This window comes from Mastacembelus armatus, chromosome 3 (assembly GCF_900324485.2).
Source record: "Mastacembelus armatus chromosome 3, fMasArm1.2, whole genome shotgun sequence".
Classification (NCBI taxonomy): domain Eukaryota; kingdom Metazoa; phylum Chordata; class Actinopteri; order Synbranchiformes; family Mastacembelidae; genus Mastacembelus; species Mastacembelus armatus.
The window spans coordinates 4,559,887-4,571,491 of record NC_046635.1 but is presented as its reverse complement, the minus strand read 5'-3'; the positions used below and the strand labels follow the sequence as shown (position 1 = coordinate 4,571,491).

The following is an 11,605-nucleotide window of genomic DNA, read 5'->3' as shown; positions in this document are numbered from 1 at the left end:
GTCACACAGTTCAAACTTTAGGTAGCCAAAGGCAGCTGGATGCTTTTAATGCTGAGAGATAATCTGTTTATTACCAACAGACAGGACTATACATTAAAATACTGTGTACATGTTTTCATACACATTTGGACTTTTTTTAAGCCACTGAAGCATCTGTGTGTTGCACATTGAAGGATCTGCCAATCGGGAACATGAAAAACGAAAATAAGTGTCAGTGATATCCTCTCGTCAGGACAAAACAACACGCTTTGGACACTGTTCTGTGGTTCTTTGAGTCTTCTTGAAATCGGTGGCATTCTCGAAACCTGTGCTGCGTATCTTGTCTCAGAGCATATACTTGAAGAAGCACAGTAGCATATTTTATGGATGTATTCAAACATGCCATTTTCTTGTCTCTTCATATTACATGCCATCATGTGAGCTTGCTAATAATGGCTTGATTCAGAGAGTTCAGCTGATTTGTCCATTTGTCTAAAGCTGTGTAGCGAGCACCTCCTCTCTTCTGGTAGTCCAGTTCTAATAGCTGGTTAACTTGGTCAATTCGGCCATGGATTGTGCTGAAAAAAAAAAGGGAAAAAAAAGAGGTAAATCCATGAAGTACGGTTATTAATTAGCTTTGAAATGCCAAATAAACAGTTCCTAGGGTTTTCTGCAGTATATCCAACTTGGCTGCTAACTGCACTTTGGAATAACTAAGTATTAAAGAATGACAACAAAATAGGTGCTTTAACTTTTTGAAAAAGGCTACTTAATCAAATAGTGAGGTTATAGTGAAGATCCCACCATTATTACTATAATACATCATTTGTGTATTTTGGCCTATTTTTAATGCTTTCAAATGGGTGTCATTCATAGCACTATGGCAGCAGTAAAACCCTTTTTTTTTAAAACAATTTACCAATTACCTGTAACTTTTTTAGGTATATCTGTAGTTTGTACTGTAGTAATGTTAATTTCCAACTGACGTCATTTACGTCAGTAAACCAGTACTGCGGGAATGTGATGCCTAAAATAGCATGCGGCTATTACAACATGACAATCCACCAAGTAAAACTGTCAAATCATACCTCCTGACCTTCCCTATGAGGAAATGCAATTATTTACAGAAATGCAGAAAACAGTTTAATTCAACGTCTTGGCAGACATGTGAGAGGAAAAACATACTTGTCCAAGATGCACTGTACCAGCAAACTCTCCACGTCACACACGTCAATGTTCAGCTCCTGAAAAAAGCAAACAGACAAAACTCATCCTCGTATCTGTAAAGTATGGTCACTAGTATATGTTGTATTAGAACTGTGTAGAAAGTAAAACTTGTGCATCTATGTATAGACAGGAATTATAATTAATATTACATATTAATTGTAGAACACTTAAATTGTTGATCTGGGTAAGCATTATATAAACAATTACTTAAGTTAAAAAAAGTTGTGTCATAACAGTAAATATTGCACTTTTAAACACAGAGGTAAACTGCACCACATCACCACTTGAAAATATATATATTTTTTGTTTAGTGTTGCTTTTTATGTGTGACTTTCTCTTACGGTATAATTTATGTTGATACTATAACTCTGATAATATGCTAATTAAGGCATGTTAACAAAACCCCTGGGGATCTAGCTCTACTACCAAACAGCAAGCCCTGCAAAGCCAGGTCAAATCTTACAACATCACACCTGTATCTGGAAAATGTGTTATTGTCTTTGTCCTTTGTTATGACTGATAAGATTTCAACACAGACCAATTAAATGCAAATAATCAATTTTAAATTATCCTTACAAACTCTCCTGCACATCAGTGCAAATAATATTCCAAGAGAATGTGATCAGAGGAAAAATAAAAGATAAGGTTACTGTACAGAACATTTTTGATCACGTGAACTTACCTTAGAAATGAATGGGATGTGTATTCTTGTGTATGGCTTGATGAGTTTTATAAGTACTTGAGTTCTAATGTTCCGCAGAAGCTCTGCAACACAACAACACGATTAGCTCGATGTAAAAATATAACATTTTTATCACGCATGTGGACTGAAGTCACGTTCGCCGCTCACCCTCTATGTGCTCTCTGATGAAGGGGTCGTCCATTATGTTACTGTGATTTGTTTTCAAGATTTTCTCAAACTCAGTGATGTCATTGTTCTGGTAGGCGCTGGAAGGAAAAACAGTCCATGTTATTATACTATATATATTGTGTGTCCATGACCCCAACAAAAACCTTTATCCTGACAGCTATCGGACACATTCAAAACATTACTCTATTTATGTAAACACTATTCTTTTTGGAGTTTTGTGTGTCGTTAGTTTCTTGTTTGTGCAATTAAAATTTTAAATATGTGCATAGAACCTGAGTATAAGACACTGCCTGTTATTTATGTAAATATGAATGCAAAAAAGGAAGTAAAAGATTATTATCAGCTTGGAGAAGAAAAATAACATACTTTAATTTCAGAAATACTGCAAAAAGCACAGTGATTTTGGAAAGGCACTGTTTTAGCAAAGGCTATTAATGATAAGATGAATAATGTTGCAAATGTATCGTTAACTACTAAGAAGAATTCAAACAAGGCACAAGGCACAATTAAAAATGTGAAAGCTGTTTGAACTAGTATGGTCACATAGTGAATGAGAAACACAGCTGAAATACTAGCCTAATGCCATACAGAGTAAAGGCATCTGAGTCCAAGAGATAACCACTCTTTAAAACATGGGAACATTTCGTTTCGTTAGTAGCACTCTAGGTTCAAGCTTGGGCTATCAACAACATTTTTCTCATCAACTTTGTTGTGATACAAAGCTGCACTGTGAAAGCCCAATCATATTCACCATGCCCAGTGCGATAACAGTATGCAGCCATACATCAAGGGTGCACTTGAATGAACGGTGAAATTCCAGATAATGCAATTATTTTATATATTGTGGTAAAGACTTGTGACAGTCACAATCACGTTCTCTCCTTTTCACATCTCCTTTAAAAGCTGTTCTCTCATTAGAGAGAATCAGTGATGGAGTGGGTGGCTGTGAACCACTGTCAATAACAATGTTGTCTCACCATTGTCCATTTGTGTTCCTCAGTAAAACTTGTAATGTAAACAAATATTTTTTCCTGAATGCATGCTTACCTTACTAAGTTTGTCATTGCTAGGATCTCCGGGTCATTTTTGTATGGTTTGGCCTTTGGAAAAAAATAGGAAAAATTATGTATAGCTTTGTAACTTCAATAAATATTCAGAGCATGACATTTCTTCAGTAAATCATTCTGATTAGACACACTCAAGATGTGCTCTGAAAAACTCACCTGCAACATTAAAAAACTGTAATAACCAACTAGTCTATGTCTTGTTCACTCCCATTTGATTTTCTTACATACAGTATAGGCACAGTAATTAAAAGCAAACATTTAAAATCTTAAAAAAAAAAAACAACAACAACAAAAAAAAAACATTCATACCTCTTGAGAGTCAAATGGGTTTATTCCTGACTTCATCAGCATGTTGGCTAGGACCAGGTACTTCAGGCATGTTGTCCTTCTTGGGCTTCCAGACTCATCATAGTTTTTAAATGCCTCAAAGAAGTCTGTGTGAGCTTTCTCAAACTCACCCTCTCTCAGATGCATCTTCCCACCACACTCTGGTCAGGAGCAAACAAGCACAGTTCATTCAACAAATGGCTAAAACAGTTTATAGTGTGACAACCACACAAAGATAAACAACAGTGGTGTGAATGAGGAGAGATGTATACCACCATACCTCTGATAACTCCCATTATAAGTGGATGGGGAATGGCTGACTTAATATGAAGTGACTGCTCATACAAGGCTTTCAGTTTCTTGTTGTTTTTTTGTGCTGTGTACATCTGGATTTCCAGAGCATAGATCTCCAGCAGCTGTGTGCCTTTCTTTAGGTCATCCTCTCCATCATCCGTCTGTTGTTAATATAAAAACAGAACCACTTGCTTGATTAAAACTACTGTGCATTTATACATAAGAATGATGAAAACATTTTTTCATTTCTCATTACTGACAGTGGTACTCTCTACTGCTTACCATATCAAGTAGTAAATTTCATGAGTTTTGCAACTTCGTTTTTCATATCAAAGGAAACATATTAGTGTATACTGGTCATAAAAGATGAAAAATGTGACCTAATTACCTGACATGACTGGTGAAGTTGTCTAAGGATCTTTTGCAGTTTCCCATACTCCTCTCTTTCCAAGTACAGCTTTCCCAACTGCAGCGAAGGAACAAAAAATAGCATATCTAAGCACGTGTTTTACAAGGAAATTATGGTGTCAAACTGCCTGGAATCACTGCAGAAACTCTCTATACCTTGGTGTTAGTTTTAAACCACAGTCTGTCATTTTTTGCATCTTTCAAAGCCTCCAACGTGGTTTCGTAAAACTCCTGTAGCAAGTCCATCTATCAACACAGAAAACATATTTCTAACACCTTTCAAGTTCACAGTTCAGAACAAAATGTAAGTAACTGCCAGCTGGATTTTCCTCTGTGACTTATTTTCTATTCATACCTGTTTGGAGGTAGAGATGTAGTCCAGAATGGAGTTGATGGACTTCTCTGAATAATTCCTGGTGACAGCACTTCTGATATATGTAAGGAGCTGCTTGTACCTGTTCATCATCTCTGGGAAGTTGGTCTATGGTGATGAGACACATAGGAAACCAACCCTCAGTCTATCATCTAGTTGTACAGATGTAAACAAGTGGCATATGTGGCTTAGCATACCAGCTTGAAGTTGATTTTGATCATCTGTTTCAGCGCTTTGAAACCCCATTCTCCTTTCTCTCCTTCCAGCTCTAATACCTGAACACACAGAAACATCACCAGATGTCAGTAAATATTGTACCTACAATACCTGAGGTACAGATTGGTTGAATGGAGCATCACTCCACCTTCTGAAAACTGCTGAGTGCCGCTTTGGGATCGTCCTCCTTCAAGGCTTTGGAGTTGTAGTACTGGTTCTCCAGGTCCACGTTTGGCTCTGAATTACTATCTTCTGAGTATTCCTAAATATGAGCATGTAAGCATGGTCAAAATTCACTCACAACACTTCACGTTTGCTAACATAACATTTCAGAAGCCCCTGGCCAGTCGCACACACCAAACTGTTTTCGTACTATTCTGAAAACATGAGCATTGAGCTAGCACTAAGTTAGCCAACACCCCGGCTTGCTAACCAGCTACCTGACTTGCTTTTCACGGCTGCATTTCAAATCCAGTGACAGCTGAATGCACGTATCATATGTTCACCACATCGCACGATAACTGTTTATTAATATTTGCCTGCTGCAAAACAGCCAAACATATCGTTAGCTGCTAGGGAGCTAACGGGCTAACTACACAGCTAGCTAACATAAGCTAGCCCGTACTGTGGGCACTGGGAGAGTAAAAGGCTGAAATATGAAAGTTAAAGTCGCATTAGTTTCAAATACCAGGTCGTAATCTTCTTCATCGTCGCACATGAAATCGTCTTCCATGTCAGACATCTTCGCGGTGTTCTTGTTCGTATTCGGAGGGAGACAGCAGCCCGGCCGGCCCTGTGTTTGCAGCGGTTAGTGAGGTGGTGTGTCACGGCGGGGAGACGCAGGAACATGTTTCCGTCTATAGGTGGCGCTGTTGGATCAACTCAGACACACGATGATGTTACAGTGAAAACACGGTGTACCAGCTGCGACCTCTTGATACTGTAGCGTGACATGACTGTGAGATGGATTTGTAAACACTGCATTGCATAAGAAGTCTTAGACCTGAATGGGCAAGTATTTCCGTTTGATGCCATTTTATACTGTGCACTACATTTCAGAGGAAAGTTTTTTTGTTTGTTTTTCTTTTTTACCTTTTACTCAAGTAGACTACATCTGACACCTACAGTTATAGTTAGTTAGGAGTTCATTTTAAACCAGCCACTGGTATATAAAGTAGATCAAATCTACCCCATCAATATATTTCCTACCTTTTATATATCAGTGTTAATAAACCATTAATAGAATAAATGGTGACATGGGACCATTGTGCTGCATATGGTGTTGAAGCTGGGCTACATTTGTTTATATCTGTGTACTTTTTTTGGATTGATTTTGTAAGTGGTGGAAGAAGTAATCCAATATTTTACTTTCTGAGTAGAAGTTGCAATACAATAGTGTAACAATACTGTACAAGTAAGAGAGATGCATTTAAGTATTTGCATCAAAATTTGCAAAAGTAAGAGCTTATTCTACAGACTGATATAATCTAATTATAATTATTGTTGCATCTATGTGTAAAGATCACCTTAAATATTTAAATGGCAAATTCCTAATTTTAATGAATGTACTGTGTACAACTGAGTAGTTAAGCTATAATCCATCCATCCATCCATCTTCTATACCCGCTTTTCCTGGTTCAGGGTCACGGGGATCTGCTGGAGCCTATCCCAGCTCTCTCTCGGGTGGAAGGCAGGGGTACACCCTGGACAGGTCTAGTTAAGCTATAATATAAAAAATAAATAATTTGTAGATTAATAATGTAAATCTGCAAAATAACTAATATTTATAACTGTCAAAGTGAAGTAAAAAGTACAATTTTACCTCTAAAATATAGTGAAATAGAAGTATACAAGTGAGGCTATCTGAATTTCCCTTCTAGGATTAAAAAAGTTTATCTTATCTTATCTTATCTAAAGTAGCATAAAATTAAACTACTATAAAGTTATGTAAGTACCTCAAACTGTACTTACATAAATTGCCTAAATTGTAAAACCACCAGTAACTCAAAATTGAATTTACTTGAGTAAATGTATTGTTAGCATTAATTTTTATCAGTGGCAATATTCCATACACTCCAGTTGTATGTGTCAGATTTCTGCCAATCTTGTGAATTAGGTTATTCTCACAACAGTCTTGGTTGCCACCCGGAAATACCACTGGCAGTGGTACATCCTTCTCTGGTCTCTCTCCCTCCCTCAGCAGATCATTCCACATTAAACCCTGTGATTTTTTTTTATTGCTGAATATTTATGCAACAAACTTGTGTGTCATAATTTTATGTGTCTTAAGTTTATTTCACAAAACTGACGAGTGTGGGTGAACAACTCATCCTACTCATCCTCGTTCATCATCCTACACAGTCAGTTTAGCCATAATATTTACAACATTCAGACATGAATCACTAACACAAATACTAGAGGGAAAAATGTGTTCACAGACAGACTTATAAGTATAAAAGCATTACAAATGTCTAAAGTAATATGACTTGTGTGAGTGTGTGTGTACAAATGCGTCATAGACAGTGCACTTTCCTTAGCCCTATTATCTTTCATGTGTGCGCTGACAGTTACTGCAACTCTTACATGAAGCCATGCTACAGGTTTCTATTGATTTCACATAGAAACCAAAATATTGTTATTACTCTGCATGCATCAATACTGGGTTCATGAACTGTGTGGGTGTATGTGTAAACACTGTAGTAACATGATACAGTATGTGAACACCCATTTGTTGCATGCGTGAGACGCATCATTCTAGCAACAGTGGTGCATGTATAGTGTCTGTCAGCATTTCATTAATTGCACCGGGTTTGCATCAACTTGAAGACTTAAGAAGTGAACAGTGCTTTTCTGCTGGAAACAGCAACACCAGAAAAGCTGTGGGTTTTAGTGAAAATACACATTGGTGATAATAATATAGCATGATTTGTCATCGCAGCACCCCTTCAACCTCTTCAAATTACATGACATTAGGCTTCTTCACATTCCTGAAATACACCGTTATTGGCACAGGCTGATCTGTCAACATGTTTCCCAGCTGTGATGGGATGATGCTGCCCTACTTCAACAGCTTCGTAGCACACTCCTAGCCCAAGCTTAATACAACTCTACCTCAGGCACCAACGTAGTGTGATAGACTTTTATTTATGCAACTGAGTCAGGGAGCTGGTGTGATAAACACCCTGTTTAACCTTGCCATGCAAACCTACTAACCTTATTTAGAGATGCAGAAGTGTGGTATTAAACCTTATAAACACCTCCAAGCAGCCCTTCTCCTTTCAGATAATCTTTGATGATTCATTTGATAAAATTAGTACGGTGACACAGTTCCCTTGACGTAAATGTATACACTGGGTCTTCAAAGCCGTTTCATTTTTGGTTGCCAAAAACTGTTTTATGTCGAACCTAAAACCCTAAATACAGCTAATATAAGCTAATTTCTGACACTTCCTTAAACATGAGAGAAGAGTCTATAATATATCTCCAGCATGGCACCTGGCAGCTAAAGTCTCCCAGCAGGTTTCCTTCTTATATACTCTACACAAATGGCTCTAAAGTTAAACGCTAAAGTTCTCACACCACTATAGTTCCCACACAAAGGTGCTAATACTTTTTGTACGGCTGCCAACTGCCTTGTAGATCATTAATGTTATTAATATTTACACTCTAATGCATCCAAGGTCATATGCATAGATTTTCATATAGTATGTATATTTGCTCTATTATACACACTTGTTTAATCATGCACATGCATGCTCATTAAATGCTCTACAAACCTGTACCGTTGCCAACTTTGACAGCCTACCCTCAAGTCATCATAGCTGCTTTCACTTCTCAACTTGTGCGTGACTAGCCAGTTTGTTTTCTTCTTTGTGCATGTGTGTGTGTGTGTTTTTTGTTGCTGTTTTCATTTTTACAAGGTATGTAGAAGCGTGTCTCAATTTTATGCAACATCTTCCATCAAGTGGGGCTGTTATTACAGATGAAATCCAACTTCCAAGAGCTCAAACAGCCTCTACACACACGTCCTCTGTATCACACGCAAGTATACTACGCAGTGTGTGTGGTATGTGCTTTAAGTGGGTTATATAAGTTGGAGTTCTATGGTGCTGGGGTGTCTGGGGAGATTGTTATGTTGTTATGTATGCTGTGAATTATATGGCGTTTAAAAAAATACAATTCAGTTTAGTTTTATTCTAATTTGTGTGGCTCTCTGGAGACAGATACTAAACAATCCAGTCTCTACAACTGAGAGATCAGGTCAACTGAGTTTGGTAAATAATAGTAGAAGTAGTGGTAGTTTATTCACTTTGCTGCCAAAAATTAGATGAGAAAACTGATACCATTCCCATAGCTGTACAGTAATATGAAGCATAGAGTGCGGTGCCTACCTTGATGCAGTCCAGAGCTAAATCCTACTATCATCACATCTAGAGGTCACTTATTAGCATGGTATATGCAGTTTGGTTAATTTATACAAAAAACAAAGAGCAAAGTTGTGTGCTAGATTATTTCTTGGCCACCACAGTAGCTATGACAACAAGACTTCAAGAGGTTAGTGCAAATAAATGTATTTGCTATTATGATGAACTACTCCTTTAAGGATGACTCCACATCCAGCAGTCATTAAAAATGTAACAAATGTGAAGTCAGACATGTCTGTGGTGTCTGTCAACTAAAATTCTTCTAACAGTTTTGAATAGCTGAGCAATTCTCCATACAGTCACAGAGTAATGATATTACTTATTCAAGTACAAGGGAAGTTGGTGAGATTTTATTGTTGTTTCAATAACATTCTGCTTTTAATTTCATTGCAGATGAAAATAAAAACATATGTAAGCAAGTCAAGCTGTTAGATCAGGCCCAGGATGCAAAGCGCACGATGAGACTTCTTTGTTGCGTCATGTTCCTCTCTCCTGGTGCACTCATCCCTGAAAGTTTGATTTAGAAAATAAAACCAGGATTTAGACACTCTTTCATATTTCCAATGAGGCTATGGGATTTGTTTCCTACGTCACATTGACGCAACAAACACATTCTGTACCAGTCTGACAGAAGATGTGTGAACTTATTGATGCTTTTGTAAAACAGAATAAGATCATTTGGCAGACAAGATAGTGGTTTCCACAGAGTGAGTCTGTTGCAACAAAATTACCTTCTTTCGTCATGGTTTGGACCTGTCAGAGTAAGCAGAGAGATTTAATGCCCTTAGCTGACAGTCAAGTTCAGAGAAGTCACGGCTGTGAAAACAGTAATAAAACCCCCATTTGTGCATAACGCTTCTCCTGTTGAAAGGCTTGCACATACTGTGAATATAGATCAAATAATGTTTCTATTTCAGGAAGCTCTCAGCATACTATAAATAGTGTAGGTGCAATACTACATTTTAATACATTGTACAAAGAATCCAGGGCGAAATCAGTCGAGTCATAATTGATGTGCTTTCTGTGTATTAATTATTTATTTCACACTATGTTTCTAAATGGCAATGGAAATTTCTGTTTTGCGAATCTCAGTCCAATTCTGATTGTGCTTGGTTCTCTGTAACGCTACCATGTTTTGTACTTCAGGTAACTGTTTCTCACTGTGGGATAAACACTGAGAATAAGATTAAATGACACTAATACTAGTAGTAATAGTTTAGTATCAGTCTTTGTTTAGCATTAATATGTTTCAACTAATTGCTTGACTTTGATCCATCACTTGATGTCAGTAAAACACAGTTTAGATATTGAAGAAATCCCCAGACAGAAAAATTTAACCTGTGTTAGTTTTGCAACAGATAATATAAGGTTTTGTTTCTCCAACAATGTTGTACACAAACATTCCTTTGGCTGTCTAAGCTGAAAGAAAATGAAAGGTTTAAAAGGTCACAGCAATAACAAAGGCCAAAACTGTTGTTGACAAGAATTTTCTATTTTAGCGAAGGGCCAAAGCTGCATGCAATAACACAGATATTATAGTGACTGAACATACACTGAAAGCCTGTACTGCTTTCTATCTGACCTGTGGTTACTCTAGCAGGCTCTTATGTCTGAAGCTAGAGTCTATACGCATCCCCCAGATCTGATAAAAGCTCTTACATTTATCCATTAGGATTTACTTTGTTTATTCCTCTACTAGCAAGTTGGCTGGTTTTCTGAGCTGGTGGTCTCCACAGTCACAAATGATAACTTTCCATTGCACAGAACCAAGGTCCTTGCAGAGTGATTACTTTATCTGTCTTTGAGTGTCGTCAGTGCTAAATGGCAACAAATTACAGTTCTGGGAAAGGCAGAGGGCATTTACATGTAAGTGGGAAGAAAATGTCTTGATCATAGTGTGGATTGATGGCCATTCGTTGACTCTATCCTTGTTTATGTTTGAGATGGCAAGTGCTTTTGTTGTAGTCTGTCTGCTTGCCTGTTGCTGCACATATGTTAGTTGGCACATCAGTGTTTGGATGGAAGTTGTGTCTGGCTCTGTTGCACAATCTCCCCAGAGATGGATGATGCACTGTGATCTTCCATTTCCCACACTTGATGAAATTGCTTCTCATACAAGATAAGGAGCTGCTGTGGAGGTGACACACACAGCTGTCAACACACTGGCCACTGGGGAAACTTAAGCAAATATTAACTTGCATAAATAAATCCAATCATCACAGATCACCATAAACACAGAGGTTTAACAAGAAGCATGATCAAACCCTCATCAAAACCACATTTGTTTCCCCTAAACAGGCAATGCATTCATAAACCACCACAGATGATGGTGTGGTTAACAACATTTGGGCGATCCCAAAAGAGGGGAACAAGAAGGACAAATAGCAGTATTTCTCTTTTTCTGTGGTTCCATGTGAGT

The 11,605-nt window shown here is 37.6% G+C and overlaps 1 protein-coding gene across 1 annotated transcript; it reads right to left on the bottom strand.

Annotated features, from left to right (window-relative positions):
* Positions 1 to 40: 40 nt before the first annotated feature.
* On the bottom strand, positions 41 to 5,607 carry cops2 (COP9 signalosome subunit 2). The gene is made up of 13 exons (XM_026320569.2): positions 5,451 to 5,607; positions 4,911 to 5,024; positions 4,744 to 4,821; positions 4,529 to 4,654; positions 4,330 to 4,419; positions 4,154 to 4,231; positions 3,752 to 3,926; positions 3,454 to 3,632; positions 3,125 to 3,177; positions 2,057 to 2,154; positions 1,889 to 1,971; positions 1,165 to 1,223; positions 41 to 557 (listed from the first exon to the last, which is right to left on the bottom strand). Exons 1-13 carry the CDS (start codon positions 5,502 to 5,504, stop codon positions 413 to 415), a joined length of 1,332 nt encoding a protein of 443 aa, XP_026176354.1. The 5' UTR covers positions 5,505 to 5,607; the 3' UTR covers positions 41 to 412.
* Positions 5,608 to 11,605: the final 5,998 nt, after the last annotated feature.

Coding starts and splice junctions, on each gene's coding strand:
- cops2 (XM_026320569.2), bottom strand. CDS start 5,504: ATGTCTGACATGGAAGACGATTTCATGTGCGACGATGAAGAAGATTAC. Junction 4,822..4,910: donor CACTCAGCAGTTTTCAGAAG/GTGGAGTGATGC, acceptor CTGTGTGTTCAG/GTATTAGAGCTGGAAGGAGA. Junction 2,155..3,124: donor GCAATGACAAACTTAGTAAG/GTAAGCATGCAT, acceptor TTTTCCTTCCAG/CGCCTACCAGAACAATGACA.